Source organism: Lemur catta, chromosome 6 (genome assembly GCF_020740605.2).
Source record: "Lemur catta isolate mLemCat1 chromosome 6, mLemCat1.pri, whole genome shotgun sequence".
Lineage (NCBI taxonomy): Eukaryota > Metazoa > Chordata > Mammalia > Primates > Lemuridae > Lemur > Lemur catta.
Window position 1 is genome coordinate 95,915,999 of NC_059133.1, and position 16,407 is coordinate 95,932,405.

At 51.2% G+C, this 16,407-nt stretch overlaps 1 protein-coding gene across 1 annotated transcript in view; it reads left to right on the plus strand.

Annotated features, from left to right (window-relative positions):
* The window catches only part of CRACR2A (calcium release activated channel regulator 2A), a 123,082-nt gene that overhangs the window by 87,236 nt on the left and 19,439 nt on the right, over positions 1-16,407 (plus strand). The window contains exons 10-13 of the mRNA XM_045554569.1: positions 4,505-4,576; positions 8,362-8,407; positions 10,515-10,621; positions 13,791-14,124. Of these exons, the coding sequence (XP_045410525.1) occupies positions 4,505-4,576; positions 8,362-8,407; positions 10,515-10,621; positions 13,791-14,124 (559 nt within the window). The remainder of the gene's footprint in view (positions 1-4,504; positions 4,577-8,361; positions 8,408-10,514; positions 10,622-13,790; positions 14,125-16,407) is intronic.

Here is a 16,407-nt window from a genome sequence, read left to right on the forward strand (position 1 = left end):
GTGTGTGTGTGTGTGTGTGGAGTCCTGTGCTGTTCAGGACTGATCGCCTGATATGGAAGAGAGGGAATGTGTTTGGATTGAGAATTTTACTCTAGTAAGATATCTCCAGTTTTAAAAAAAAAAGTCTCCCAAGTAGCTGACTGAAAACAAAACAATTCCTGGACGACCAGTTGTGGAAGGACAGTGTATTTCATTGTAAACAAGCAAAATCAGTTCCTCTTCACTGAGAACAGGTCAACAAGGTGTCAGCATTTAAATTTACAAACAGAATTAAAGATTCAGGCTCTTAAAATTCAATCAAGTTCTAAAAGCAATAAACATCTGAAGGCACTAGCATTAGAACAGCAAATGGAAATAAACACCGAGTGCTGGAGTGTCACATCACAGCATGAGGATTCAAAGCTTTCTGAAGTCTTATCTTAATTAACCAAGCCAGAGACACAATCTCTGGAGGCTGGGAATTGAAAAACAGGGAGGGAAGGCGGGTTGGGAGGAGGAGAGAATATGACTGCAGAGCCTTCCTGGCTTGCTCTGGGAAGCTTGCAGGAGCTTGCAGGATAGTGTGCGGCCCAGGGAGGCCAGGAGGGAAGTGCAGCAGGAGCCTCAGCTTGTTCTCTGTAGAAGGGAATCGCTGACCAACACGCTGAGAGGACCTTGATGCTCTGATCTACCTCCCTCATTTTGTACATGAGCAAACTGAAGCTCAGAGAGGTGTGGCAAACAGCCCAAAGCCACACAGCTAGTTAGAGACAGAAAACAGGGATGAAGCCTAGTTCTGATTTTCCTGTGCCTCCCTGGCAATGCCTCACTCTGCTGCGCTGCTCCAGAGCAGCTGGGAGGGGAAAGGGTGCATCTGGGAGATAAACAGACTTAGTCATTTATCAGCAAGAATTCTGAAAGGGCAAAATTAATTTTTCTGTTCTTTGACGATGCACAAGGTAGGAGAACTAGATTTTAAAATGAGATGGAGAAAGAACTATCAATCAAGGAGATAACACAAAGATAAAAGTCAGCTGAGAAGCAGTACTTCTCTGTTTACTTTTTAATTAACTTTTATTTTGAGTAGGTAGAGATGACAAGGCAGAAAATTCAAAAGGGACAAAAGGATACACACTCAAAAAGTGGTCTGCCTGCCCAGCCTTTTCCCAGTCTTGCCACCCGGAAGCCACCAGTCATGGTTTCTTGTGGATCCTTCCAGAGTCTGCTGTGTATATGCAAGCACATGCACACATGCATGGATGTGCATGCACACACACTCACATGCAAGCACACAGGCACATGGACACACACGCACACACACACTCAGAAGCACACAGGTATACAGACACACACTCACATACAAGCACACAGGCACATAGACACACACACATGCACACACACTATTTTCCTTGATAAAGCAGTAGCACACTAAGCATGCTGTTCTGCATTTCCTCGCATTTCTCACTTGACAATATATTAATGTTTTGCAGAGTGCTCCATAGCTCATCCCTCTCCTAAAATCAAAGCCAACAGCAGTTCCCTAAAGGTAACCATAAACCCCTCACCAATTACCACTCCAAGAAAACAGCAGGTTCTTTCCCTTTCAGTTTATATATTACTCAGGTGTAGACTTGTAGAACCTCTAGGTTAGAAGGACTTTAGAGGACATTTAGTCAAATATCCAAGTGTTGTTTTTTCAGAAATGCCTTTCTTTTTATTGACAGAAAAATATATATCTGAATGTATACATGTATACACACATGCATATGTGTGTATGCATGTATATACAAATGTCCAAATAGATGTATGTTCACTGGAAAAATAGACATTGTGCACATATTTGCATGTATCTGTGATACGTGTGTGTGTGTGTGTGTGTGTGTGTGTGTGTGTGTGTGTGTAGTTCCAACAGGCAAGGCCAGAGGGGACCTAGGATGTAGGGACTGGCTGCTCAGTGACTGTGTGAGAACCTGGACTACAGGTCCCCAGAGAATGATTTCTCTTGGTAGAGGGAAATCTGTGCACTCTTGGCCCCCAGAGAGAAGTGGGATGCAGGGTGGGGTGGGCAGTCTGAGGCTTGGCCCCCAGAGAGAAGTGGGATGCAGGGTGGGGTGGGCAGTCTGAGGCTTGGCCCCCAGAGAGAAGTGGGATGCAGGGTAGGGTGGGCAGTCTGAGGCTTGGCCCCCAGAGAGAAGTGGGATGCAGGGTGGGGTGGGCAGTCTGAGGCGGAGCTGGGAGCGGCAGCCCTGCTCACATCGCACTCATCAGAGTAGAGTCTTAGGGGCTTGGGGACCCAGTTTGGATAATGGGAAATACATTGTTTTCCCTCAAGTTGAAATTAAATATAATTGGTAATAAAATGTTAAGAATTTGCAGCTCTGCGGGAGCCAGAGAAGTTTTGTTGCTTAATTAGGATTGTCTGAGGTGAAGTTAGCATTTGATTCAGCCTGTTATTGCCGTAAATTGACATTACAATTATTCCGTGAAGAGGGGAAAAAAAGAAACACAGATACCATTTAAGGAATCAGGTTATTAGGAGCTTGGCAGGAGAGTCCCATGGACCCAGCATGCTGGTGCTGTTTTCGACAGCTCGGTGATGATGTCACTGGAGTGGCAGAGCGGTGGCTGCCCTCGCCCAGCCTGGGGTGCACAGCCAGGCAGCCCCGACAGCCTGTGGAAAGTGATGCATTGATCAGGCTGCAAGATGCTCCCTGCACTAAAAGCTACGCTGTGGTTTGGAAATGTGGAACTATGGACCCTTTCCAGTAAGATCCAAGGGCGATTTTGAAATTTCTAAAGCATGGTGTGGCGCACAGAGGGAAAGACCAAGACAGAATTGTGAAGTTAAGCAAGTTTCCCAATATCACTCAATTCTGCTTTATTGGTTTTCCTTGCATTTCTTTTCTGAGTGGTGCTGAAGAGCTTCCCGACGCACGCCTGCCGGCCTGCCTCCCCTCCTCCCTGCCTCCCCTCCTCCCTGCCTCCCTCCTCCCTGCCTCCCCTCCTCCCTGCCTCCCCTCCTCCCTGCCTCCCCTCCTCCCTGCCTCCCTCCTCCCTGCCTCCCTCCCTTCCTGCCTCCCCTCCTCCCTGCCTCCCTCCTCCCTGCCTCCCCTCCTCCCTGCCTCCCCTCCTCCCTGCCTCCCTCCTCCCTGCCTCCCTCCTCCCTGCCTCCCCTCCTCCCTGCCTCCCTTCCTCTCTGCCTCCCCTCCTCCCTGCCTCCCTCCTCCCTGCCTCCCTCCCTTCCTGCCTCCCCTCCTCCCTGCCTCCCTCCTCCCTGCCTCCCTCCTCCCTGCCTCCCTCCTCCCTCCTCCCTGCCTCCTCTCCTCCCTGCCTCCCTCCTCCCTGCCTCCCCTCCTCCCTGCCTCCCTCCTCCCTCCTCCCTGCCTCCCCTCCTCCCTGCCTCCCTCCTCCCTGCATCCCCTCCTCCCTGCATCCCCTCCTCCCTGCCTCCCCTCCTCCCTGCATTCCCTCCTCCCTGCCTCCCCTCCTCCCTGCCTCCCCTCCTCCCTGCATCCCCTCCTCCTTGCCTCCCCTCCTCCCTTCCTCCCCTCCTCCCTGCCTCCCCTCCTCCCTGCATCCCCTCCTCCCTGCCTCCCTTCCTCTCTGCCTCCCTTCCCGCCTCCCTCCCTGCCTCCCTTTCTACCTGCTTCCCTTCTCCTCACCTCTTTTACTCCCCCTCTCTTTTCTTTCTTCCTGCCGCTGTTTGCTGACTGCACCTCTGTGCCAGGCACTGTGTTGGGGACATAGCTGTAAAGAAACCAGGTACAACCCTGCCCCCCATCTGAGTTGCCCCCAGTCACCCTGTGCCACTGCCTCTCTGCTTCTCTCTCCCCTTCCTCAAAACTCCTGACATGATTGACATGTTCACACCCTGATGTAAACGACTGTTTCGAATCAATCCATCCTATCTCTGCATTACAGCCAGAGAGGAGAAATACTAAGTCAAAGAAGTGAATGCCCAACAGTGGAAATTCCAGATGTCTGGAAATAGATTGGGGACTTCAGGGGGAAGGTGGGAAAGGGGAAATGATTCTTCCTGGATTGTGGGGGGGGAAGGTAATGCAGGTTCTGTTCTCCCCCTCCAAGATCTGGCTGGAGAAAAATATCGATTCTAATTCTCTGAAGTCTGGGAAAACAGTACAGCTCTCATCCAGCCGTATTCGCAGGCGCTGTGGGAAGTGGCTGTAGATTGAGCAGGGTTTGGGGGCAGGAGGCATAGATGAGGACCCTGGCTCCGTCACAGGTTGTCTGTGTGACCTGGGAAGACTCATGGAACTTCTTTGGCTCCAGGGTCTATAACACGGGGATAATTTCACCTCTCGAGTAGGGTGTCTGCGAAGATGGAAATAACGGCTGTAAGCACCTGCACCCGGCAGGGGCTCTCGGGGGAAGGCCACGTTCCTCCATTCCCCTCCGTCCCCTCGCAGGCCTCGCCTGCTGGCCTCCAGCGTGAGCGTCCCGGGCGTCCGGCCTCTGCACTGCGGCCCTGCAGGGTGGCTGACCACACCGCTTGCCTCCTCCCCAGGGAAGTGTACCGCGTGACGGAGAGCCTGCAGCGGGAGAAGGCCGGGCTCCTGAAGCAGCTGGACTTCCTCAGGTGCGTGGTCGGCGCTGGCAGTGTGTGGACACTGCCTCCCGGGAGCCTCGGGTTGCAAGGGCGAGTCCCAGAGTGTCTCCCGCACGCTGCTGCGGGGAAACGTAGCTGCTGAGAGGGCCTTATCCCCTGGTCCTCACGGAATGTGTGGGCCACGGAGTGCCCTCTCTGTCCTGTGTGGTCATTCACACGCACGCCCACCTCCCTCTCCAGTTCATTGCTCTGCCCGGCGGCTCTGCCTCACCTGCTCTGTGTCTGCCACGGTTCTGTGCGTGGCTCTCACGCAAGCGGGAGGAAGCTGCGGTTATTGGGCATCTAGTCTAGGCCGGACATGTCGTCTTCAACAAAACTGTTAGTAAGAAGGGCAGTTGTTCATACAGGGACGAACTGATGAGGAAGTTGACACTGGAGAAATGATGTGATACCACACGTGACACAGCCGCTCATGACAGAGCCGGAATTGAAGCCCATGTCTGGCTAATTCTTTCCACTTGGCCACATTCTGCTCGTGTTTGTTGAATGAGTAGAGGAATCACAGACAGAGTGCCAAGAATGGGGTTTGTTCAGCTTTCTAAGACTCACTGCAACAAATTCAAAGTGAGCTGGTCTGGAATGTGCCAAAGAAAACAAACCTGTGTGGGGAAAGGTGGCATTTTCAATTTTGCCTGTGAAGCGTCTAAGAGCCTGTGCCTGCTGCCTGCTCGGCACCTCTCGGGGAATGGTGACGAAACAGAAGGACTGTGGGTGCCGATTTCTAAAGGACAAGTGGTTTTGAATCACTTCCCAGGTACCTTATGAGGTTTTTTGTTTTTGTTTTTGTGAAAGCAGGGTAAGGGCACTGTGTCTGGCATCTAGGATGCCACCAGATTGAAAAGCACTCGACCCGAGTACATTTCCCATGGACTGAACTGCATCGACGGTGCAGTCAGGCCTCCAGAGGCAGGCCAGGTGCCGGGCTTCTTAGACGGCCCAGCTCTAATCCTTTGGAGAAGAGGTCTTGATTCGTAGGAAGGCTTCAGTCAAAGGAAGAGAACAAGATGTACAAGGACAAGTTTTTCAGTCTTTTCCTTCTTTTTTTCTATTGTATTTAGAAAAAAATAAAAGGGCAGATTCAGGAGACTGAGCAGGGGAGAATGACCAGGCAGCCCTCTACAAATACCGGTCTCTTTAATGGAGACCAGCATCTGTGCAGAATCACGTGCCTACAGCCCTTCTGTGCCATCGATCGTGGGGTTACCAAGCTAAGCCCCTGCAGCTGACGAGAGCCGGGAGGTGGGGGGAGGCCCCAGGGCAGATCTTCCCTCCACGGCGAAACCACCAGCAATCCAGGGTGAGATGATGCAGGGTGGGCTGGGGAGGGTGGCAGGAATGTGGAGGGAGGAGTGGGGCAGGGTGGTGGGATCAGGACAGTGGCTGGGATGTGACCTGGGGACGAGGGCTGCCATCCTAGTGCAAACAGAGGCAAACAGAAGCAATCTTAGGACACTCAGTTAGGAACTGGACGTGGTTCAAGCCCCAGCACTGCCCCTCATTAGCTTATGTGACCTTGGGCAGTTGACTTAACCAGTTCAAGTCCTAATTTTCTCATGCCCAGCTCACAGGCTTCTGTTGAGAATTAGATGACATATGTGACTGGGAATGGCGGCAGGGCAGTGGCATGAACCGAAGCAGATGCATTAAAGAGGATGACAGCATTTCCTTAAACACTGGAGCTGGCCACACAAAGCAGGACGCAGCGCAGCATGCCCTCCAGTCACGGTGGGACTTCCCAGGGCTCCCGAAGTCCTCACCCAGGTGCCAGGCTGTGAACTCACTGCCCACACAAAGTGAGGGTGCCTCTGGCATGAGAAGCTTTCTTTGCCATTCTCAGGGCTTAGAAAACATCCTTCACATCTCTCCTGGCTTGCCGGCAGGCCCTGGCTGCGTGCCGGCCTGCTTGCCACATGCAGGTAACTGAAAACAACCCTGCACGTTCCTGGTGTTTCTGCAAGACTGGGGGAGTTGGAGGCCAGGTGCCAGGTTGTTAGTCCTCAGGCCTGCCTACAGTCTATTCCTGTAGTGCACAACACGCTCAGCAGGGGGCCTGGCACACAGTAAGTACCACATCTGTGTCCCCCACTTCCCCTTCAAAAGTGTGGGTTCATTCAGAGGCCGCTGCCCAGAAGATTCATAGTGTCAACGCTGCAAAGCACTTGGAGGCCAGCTGGCCCGCCCTCTCCACCTCGTGTGTGAGCGGATGACACCCCCAGCCCTTCACCTCAGGCGTGTTCTGCAGCCACACTGCGTCCCCAGTCACTCACTTCAGTCTGCTACTTCTTTGGAAACAAGAGTGGGTGGGATCTCCTTCTAGAACACAAGCTGGGGACAGTGCGGAGGGGGTGGCCTCTGCCAGGAGCACGGGGAGGTTGTCGCCACAGCAGAGAAGGCAGAGATGTGGGCATAGACGGGCACAGGAGGAAGCTCTCGTGAGTGGCCCCGGCTGTCTCTGAGACAGGAGCCAAGCGTGAGGAAGGCAAAGGCGGAGTCTGCGCCCGCATCTCTGCCTGCTTCCTCGGGGACCGTGCCAGCGTTGTTGCTCTCTCTCCTCCCCTGTCGGTTTTGTCTCTTTTGGAGGGCCCTACAGCTGTACTCTAACATTCCTTGTCTGACATCTCTGGTCCTCACCTCCCTTCCATCCACTTTGCAATTCTTCAGTCGCTTTGCAGTGAAAATGCTTCACTGTCTCCACTCGATTTCTTCACATGCTCAACCCTCCAGCCAGGCTTTTTTCTCCACTGTTCCATGGAAACAGTTCTTGTCCAGGTCGCCAGTGACTTCCATGTTGCTAAAACTATTGGCCAAGTCTTGGGCCCCTGCCCTTGTCCCCAGCTGTGTATTCTGGGTACTTTGAAGACTGGACTCATGTCTTGGCACCCCTTCACCATCCACCCCAAGCCCCTTGGATTCGTATTTCATTTGGAGTAAAAATCTAAGTTTGTACCGTGGCTCACAAGGGTGTGAAGGGTTAGGTCCTCCCCCTCCCCCCAGTTTTTCTCTGACCTCATCCCTGCTCTCCCTTCGAGCACTCTTCTGCCTCCTTTGCCTCTCACGCACGCCAGGTGAGTCCCGACTCAAGGACTTTCCCTTGCTGTCTCCTCTACCTGAAATGCTCCCCAGCACCTGGCCAACTCCTCCCTCTCCAGGTCTGCTCAGATACTGCCTGAGCAGCGGGGCCCTCCCAGCCACTCTGTGGGAAACAGCCCTGGGCCCTCTGGCTCTCCTCATTCCACTTTCCTGCTTTATTTTCTCAGCCCTAATTATCCCCCCACTAACAGGCAAGTTCCCTGAGGCAAGGACTTTTTGTTCTGGTCATCGGTGTGACCTTGACAGCTAGAACACTAGAACATTGCCTGGTCGTGCCTGGCCGCAGTGGGTGCTCAGGAGTGAAAGCCTGCGTGCAGGGGCGGTTCAGAGGGAGGAAGAGGGAGCTCAACAGCAAGTTCACAGGCAGAGCTGGAATTCCCGGCCGCCCTCTGGAGTAGGTGCCCCTAGTGAGAGGAGAGGTCATGCGTGATCCCGAAGGGCTGCGGGAGTCAGTGGGGGCTTCGGTCTGTCCCCAGCCTCTGAGTTGATTTACACACAAACTACCCTCTGCCTTTAGTCACATCCCTAAGGAAAGAAATTCACACCCTCCCTGGGCTTTCCACACCAAGCCTTTCCCTGCACCTACTGGACTAGCAGGTCGGCTGCTATTGGATGTGTCCACTGCAAACCCCACGTTTGAATAGATTCCCCCTTGTCTTCCTCAGGGAAAGGAACAAGCACCTTCGGGATGAACGGGACATGTGTTTTCAGGTAATTGGCTGGTTCTCCCTTTCTTGGGGATGGGGGGAGGGGGAAGACAAGGACTGTGGTCCAGAGGGCAGACAGATGCATGCTGGGACTGGCCAAAGAATGTCCTAACACTTGGGATCGGTTTGAGTAGGACGATGGCATAAGGGTTTTTGTTTTTGTTTTTGTTTTTTTTGCAAATAATAAAAATCCAGGGTGGCCTCTGGGGTAACAGTGTGTTAATTTCCCATGAAGTAACATACTTTCCTCTTGGCACAAGGCTAAAATATTTGGGAGGGTCACACGTTTCTTGGATGCGGAAATGATAGTTCTATCCATGAGATGGCGCAGTTGAAATGCCATTATAGTGTTTAAACCAAAGTGCTCACAGTTTTCTTCATTTAAATTGCTATCTCTTGAAAATTTTGCAGTTTTACACTGTCATAGAACAGATTAAAAATGTGTATTTCATTATTTACATAGTTGATTTTACAGACATTTTTTTTCTACGCTGTAGGGAGCCCTAGTCTTCCATACCTGAGCACCATGTCTACGTACTTTCCAAATAGCATGAAATCCTGCAGTTAAATGTCCTCACTGTGGGCCATGTGAAACAAAACCTGGGATTCCACGCTCCCCTCCTCGCCTTCCCCTTTAGACGAGCCAGTGGTGCTCGGAAGGGAAGAGAGGTGGAGGCAGGATTACTGGATGCAACTTCCTAATTGTCAGGATTATCAGGCCATGAATTTCATGTGTGTCCCTGGGCAAGTCGTTAGCCACCTGGACCAAGACCCCAGCTGTCTCATGAGGAAAGGGAATTTCTAACCTTCTCTCTTTCTCTCTCTGTCTCTCTCTGTCTCTCTCTCTCTCCCTCTGTCTCTCTCTCTCTCTCTCTCTCTCTCTCTCACACGCACACACACACACACACACACGTTATAGGGATTTTTGAGAAAAATTCTTGGAAAGAGGGTGATGTGCGCAGGACTCTTAGCTGAACAGTGATCTAAACATGGTCACAGAAGGGAGCTGGTTTGCCCCGAATTCGGTCCAACCTGGTTTATAACTGCAAAGCCCCGAGGGACCCTGTTACGCCGGCATCTCTTTCATATCCCCGACTGGCAGCGAGCGTCTCTGCCACCCACCCATGTGTGCTATTAGAGCAAGACTTAAGCCTACACATGTTTGTTTGATGATGATAATGGTTATAATTGTTTTAGAAGTAACACTGAATTTATTTTAAAACTTCCAACCAAATGTCACCCTAATCCCTTCACCTTGCCTCCCTTCACCTGCCAGACTCATGCTGCTTTGAAAGGAGGGTGGAATTAAGAGCTCCAATGAGGAATCAAAGGAAGAGGAATAAGATCATAATTAAAGATTAATTTGAGTCTTTACAGCCATACCTTCGGGGCTCTGGGAGTGCTGCAGCTCCTCCTCCTCTCGTCAGGGATCGCTGGGAGTCACAGGGTGGCTGATTAGTGAGAGATTCTTCCTGTGATCTGACTCCCCCTCATCTCCTAGAAGATATCTGTTAGGGAGCATTGGCAAAGGGGGTGGTAAGTCCCCGTGCCCCGAGTTCTCTGTTACAGATGTGTGAGCAATTTATCTACATGTGGGCTACTTTCACATAAGTTCCAAAATGCCTTGTGCTAGCTCAGGAGCTCAGGAGGGGCACTGGGCGCATTGATCCTCTGGGGGGGCCCCTTTCTCGTTAGATCTGGGGCTTTGGCAATACACAGGTATCACAGCCCCACAGAAGAGTGTGCATTAAAGATGCACAGATGTTTTTTATGCCTGTAAATGTTTTTCCTATGTGTGAAGCATTTATCTCTTCTTTATCCTCTTGCAAATTACCAGTGCTCCTATAGAGAAAAACATGGTGGAGCCCGGCACTGAACTGTGTGCTCATTTGATCACATTGTTGGAAAGGAGATGGGGGTTCTGGTGAGGGATGATGGCAAAAGGGAAGATTCGGTGAAGGCTGGCAGGTGAAGGCTGGCAGAATACCGTGGCCCACCTCAAAGTGTGGTTTACAGCCTGACCTATGAGGTGGGAACAACGAGCCCTCTTCTGCTCAAAGGAGAGAGCGAATCAGCAGGCATGGATCTGAGGGCATTTTGTGTTTCCACAGAAAGATACGGCAGCCAAGGCAAACACAGCTGCTTCCAAGGCAAGCTGGAAAAGGAGATCTGGCTCTGTGATAGGCAAATATGTGGACGGCAGAGGGATTCTTAGAAGGTGAGTCCTCATCCGCTTGTCCGTGCGTTCACACGTCTCACGCGTGTTGGCTGGCTCAGTCAGTGCGTGCTGGCCTCTTGAGATGGGCCCTGGTGGGGAAGCTGAAGCCAGTTGCACCCACTCCCCTTGAGTCTTGGAGGACTTGGCCCTCCTTGTTCTGATGTCCAAGCCAGAGGGAGACTGTGCAGAGTGAACCCCAAGGACGGCCACTGTCTTCTGAGGCCACCTCCCCTTTGTGTGTGTCTGCAGAGAGGGACTGCAAAGAGGTGCTGTGGGTCAGCAGAGGAGAGAGAGGAGGAGGAGTGGGGGCGGGGGGACAAGGGAGAGAGAGGTGGAGGGCAAGGCCGGGTGATGCTCTGGTGTCTGCAGAGCAGAATGGATGCACTTGGTTTCATAGGACCATGACCGTATTGGCTATGAAGGCTAATTAAAGTGTCAAATGAAATCTCCAGTGATCGAACTCCTTTGACAGACAAGACCGGGGCCTGTGCTTGACAGATCGTCTCAATGATTCACATTTAATTAACTGAAAGATAACATGTTTTGTTCCTGCTGGACAGCACATGATTGAGTTTGCATACCCAAAGGGTTGGCTCAGAGACAAGACAGTCCCCTGCCCCTCTTCCTTTTGCTCCATCCACATAGACGGCCACCGAGAGAGAGGCAGCCAGACCCTTCAGTGCTAGGTTTGGGGAGAAAGTGTGTAAACTTGCTCATGAGGAGATCCTGAAGACTGTAAGCATGAAGTCAAAAGATATGCGGAGGGAAAGAGACCCCGGGGATGCAGATCAGCTCGTCAGTGAAATCTCTGGGCCTGATCATCACGAATTCCTTTTCCAAATAGCTGAGTAATGAGATACAATTTGAGAGCCAAATTTCTGCAATAGCACTTGGCCTGTTGGTTCTGCAGAACTGAATGTATTCACTGATTGATCGATTCAACAGGCATTTACTGATTAGCTACTCTGTGCCCGACATTCTTCTGGGTTCTGTGGAGCCTCCAAAGATAAATTAGACATGGATCCTACCATTAATATCCATTATTATCTGGGGGATGGACACACTTGAAGCTCTGATTTGGGTGGGGCAAAGGCAATATACGTAACCTGAACATTTGTACCCCCGTAATATGCTGAAATAAAAAATTTTAAAAAAGGAAATCATAAGGAAAATTTTAAAAAATCCATTATTAAATGCTCACTTAATAAATATTCATTGCTTGTCCGCTGCGTGTGGTGACTGTGCTGTGTGCTGGATACACAGTGGTGAGCAGCACAGACCCATCTCTGTGTCCTGGGGCTTACGGCTGAGCAGAGGAAGCAGACACTAGCTGAGGAATCCACACATTGGGAACCCCAGATTCCAATACCGACTTTGGCAAAAGTAGCTGCTCTGTCTACAGCTGGTGAGGAGCACTGGGCGGTAAAGCCAAAAGTGAACTTAGTCGTGCTAAGCCGAAGGTCTTACAGGATGTCAGTAGTGCTTGAGAATTTCCCAAATAAAAAGATTTTCCAGGAAATGCTTCTTTTTAAGGCGTATTTAAGTGACCATTTCTTTTCTGGTTGCAAAGCCTTTGAAAAAACATGCTGCACATGTGTGTGGGCAACAATAGTCATCCTTGTGGATGTAAGTGGATGGGAATGCTAATTGTGTTTCAAAACAGATAAGCAGTTAATAGACTCCATATGATATATAGGAAGTTTGTTGGAAAGAAGACATTCAGCTTTTTTAAAAAACTGTATTTTATAAGTCAAGAGAAAGATACTTGAATTACAAATCCTTCCTTTTATATCAAGGGATCCAAACTAATTCACCATTTTTGTGAGCAAGCACTATATCTTAATTTGTCTTTCTTATTTATTTTAACTTACAGAATTGCAGTTAACTTCAGAATGGTGATACATGCATTTTCTTTTCTTTTTCCTTCCTACTATTGGCTTTTAGGAGTAATGAATATTGGAAGCTAAGAGGCAAGAGTGTTCTCTGGTCTGTGTAGCCCTTCCCTTACTTCCTGTCTCCTTTGGCCTCATCGCTCACTGCTTCATCCCTGGTCCGTTTTCTTTTCCAGTCTGTGTGTGTGTGTGTGTGTGTGTGTGTGTGTGTGTGTCTGTGTGTGTGTGTGTGTGTGTTTCGATTTGGACTTAAGGTCCTCCCTGTCATACTTCCACCCTCTAAGACAATTCTCCTCCTTATTGCTCACAAAGACCGAAGAGGAACGCCCGTGCTGGGAGGATCTGAGAGGCCTCTGCTCTCAACACCTTCTGACTGTGCAGCCTGGGCCTCCCTCCAGCTGCCCGGTTCCCTCTCCCTCCCGCAGCTTCTCCTGGCCCTTGGTGCTCAAATGCTTCTAGAAGCAAATACACACTTAGGCCTCTGAGGCCACGAATTCCTCCCTGCTTTCCCTCCTTGTGGCAAGAGAAGGAGAGAAGGGGGGCGGAGTGGTGGATGGAGATGCGCTGCCAGCGTCTCTGACCCAGAGCCCCTTCTCGGGGGGACAAAGCCCATTCTCAGGAGGACGGCTGACTCTGAGCCTGCGGGTCTGCTGAGGGGGGCTGGGGGCGGGTCCTCCCAGAGCGACGGAGCCCCGCACACCGCCGAGGGGCGTTTCGCGAGCACGTCTGTTTTTGTGCATTGTCTGATTTGTGAACAGACAGGGCAGCTGGGCCTCATTTCCCGGCGAGACGCACAGTTGCTGGGGGCTGGTGCCGGGAGCGGAGCCGCAGCCGCCCGATCCTTATTGCAGGCGCTTTAGTCCTGAGTCTGCGCCGCTTGCCTCGCCTTGACCTCTTCACAGCACTCCCGCAATTTAGGAAAGTACATTCATTCGTGCCATCAGTGCTTTTGTCCCCGCTATACCAGGCATTCCACGAGGCCAGGGACTGTATCCATCTGTTCACGACGTCCCCAGTGAATGGCTGGGCCTCCTCCTCATCGTCACCGTCACCCGCAGTGGCGGGCACTTGGCGCAAGTGTGTCGGATGAATGAGCTGAACCGAGCGGGTCTGGTTGCTTTCCGCTTTCCTGGGCTCTCTCCTCCAAAGGCACGATGCCGTCCAGTGATCTGTTTGTCGTGGATAACTGTGACAAAGCCATCGGGCAGCCTCCAGCTTCCATGCTGATAGATTTTACGATATTCCCCACCCCTCTTCTTTCTCCCCCACCCCAGTAGCCAGTCAGAGGAGGAGGAGGACGTGTTTGGCATTCCGAGGAGGAGAAGCTCCCTGGGCCTGAGTGGATATCCTCTGACAGAAGAGGAGCCAGGGACTGCCGAGCTAGGGGCTGGGGGCCCGCACCCCCGGGCACTCCGCAGAATCATCTCCATTGAAGAAGACCCCCTGCCCCAGCTCCTGGATAGTGGCTTCAAGCAGCCACTGGGCAAATGCCCAGAAGAGGAGGTGGTCTCCGACCAGAGGGCAGAAAGACACTTCCAGGAGGTCCCACCCTTGAAACTCACTCCCGTATCCCCCCGAGGGCAGCCCGTCGGGAAAGAAGCCCTATCTAAGGTAAGGACACATCCCACATTGTTTTGTCGATGTCACTCCTGTGATTTGTCCCTTGCCTTTGAGCCCAAGAGCCCCAAGAGGCAGCTCAGGAGGTCAGATGCTGCAGGTCTTGTGAGTCACCATGTTCATGTCCTCCACATACCACCTGCCTTTGCTCACCTGAGTGTCATGCGGGAGACTCTGGGTCCTGACAAATTCTCCTTGTGACCCCTGGTGTTTGCCCCGCTCACTCCCCTGTGCTTCTCTCCTGATTCAGATTCCAAAAAATTGATTGAGCATCTACTTAACACAGACTCTGTGCTGGGCTCTTAGCATAAAATATCACGTACTTTTAAGGTTGCCCCTTTGTAACTGCCTTCGGCAGGGCCAGTCCTGCTCTAAAAGCTGGCATGCCATCGTTTTCTCTTGGTTCTTAACCAGCTAATCACCTTCATTCCCAAACTCCCCACCTCCTCCTCCATTCGTTCAGCGTGGCCCTGCACCCCCACCAGGTCTTCCTGCTGAATTCTGCCCTCGGCTCATAGTAATGATGCTTCCACCTCATGTGTGACCCAGGGACATAGTGTCCTCGAGCCCCTATCCTCTGCTTAGCACTCCAAAACAGCTTCAGAATGTCCATGGCAATGTGACAGAGGCTCCTCCCTGCATGCTGTGGCAGCCACTGAGAACTGAGCCATTGCCACCTTGAACTTTACCCAGTGGCTGTATTAGCGTGTGTGCCAGTACCCGAACTTCACAGTGTAGGTTCCCATTCTTGGGCCAGGATTAAGAGTCATGTCTACATACCATTCCTTGGAAGGTCTCTAGTACAAGGGAAGAGTGGAGAACTGGGTGGCACCAATGTGGTGGGCCCCTCCCTCATCCGTGCCCTCCCACATCCCCTGCAGTGCACAGACCTGCACCTGCTGGCAGTGGGCACAGGTGGGGTCTCACATACCCCAGGATGCTCCTCTAAAACGTGAATGCATCCAGAGGTCAGGGTAAGAAAAGGGGCTGAGCGTTCCTATCCACTGTGGCATTTTATCCTCACAGTTGTCGGGTGGGGCACGTCAGATATCTATTCTCCCACTGACAGGTGGGAGAGTCGTGGCCCAGAGGAGAGAGGCCTGGCCCAGGCCCCACAGTGACACGGGCCTGGTCCTCTCACTGATCTCTCTCACTTCTGTGCTCCCTCCACGAGCTTGGCTGCCATTCTGCTGGGGACAGAAATTGCAGCAGAGAGCAAATACGATTTGCTAGCAGCCACACAACAGCCCCCAAAGAGGGTCTGCTCTCCCGCAGGCCGCATCGAGGAAGGCCCTCCCATGCAAGGCAGGCGAGGCATGAATTAGTACAACCCTTCTGGAAAGTCACTGGATAACATGAATCCAGAATTTTAAAATACCATATTCTTTGAACCAGTACTTCCACTTCTAGCAACTTTTCCTGAGGAAATAACCAAAACCAGACAAAGATTTAACTCAAGAATGCAAGAGCTATTTATATATAACAGCAAACAGTAAAAAAAGGTCCAACAATAGGGCCATAAATCGTAGTACATTAATTCAATAGAACATTATACAGCTGTTAAAAATCACACTTTCAAAAAACTGTAGTGACTCATAAAAATATTTATAATATAATAATACATATCCTACTTTAATAGGATAAATCTCAAATCTCTATAAACAAAACATACACTCATATCTATAGAGAAAACAGTCTGGAAGAAATAGATCAAGATATGAAAAGTGACCATTTCAGGGTTAATAGGGTAGATTATGAAGAATTATGTTCCTCTGTACTTTTCTGTATTTCCTAATTATAAAAATTAGCTTATATTTTACTTTTTACAGGCTTATTTTTTAAACAGAAAAGTATGTGGGGAGGGAGAACAAGCAGAGATCTCCTTCTGCAGCCCCTGGCGGCAATCCAGCCGGGTCACTGTTGTGCAGCTGGTGGGCTGTGCTTCAGAGGGGACAGCAGGTCAAGTGCACGAACATAAGAGTTTGCTGCTCTTGGGAGCTGAGTCCCGCCAGAGCTGAGCCATCGATGTGTTTATGGGGTTTTGCCTGCAAAAAAAAAAAAATGCTCTGCTTCGGGGAGGGGGCAGTGGCCAAAGGGCTAAGGGTCAGGCAACACCTCTGCCACCAGGACCACCTCCTCCCATCCTGGGCTTCATCTTCCTGTGCCTGAGGATGACAGATTGGTGCACTGAGTTTTAATCTCAAACCAATGACAATTGAAGGTACAGAGACCTGTGCGTTGCCCTGTGCATCGCCCGAATAAAGAAAATGGGGCAGG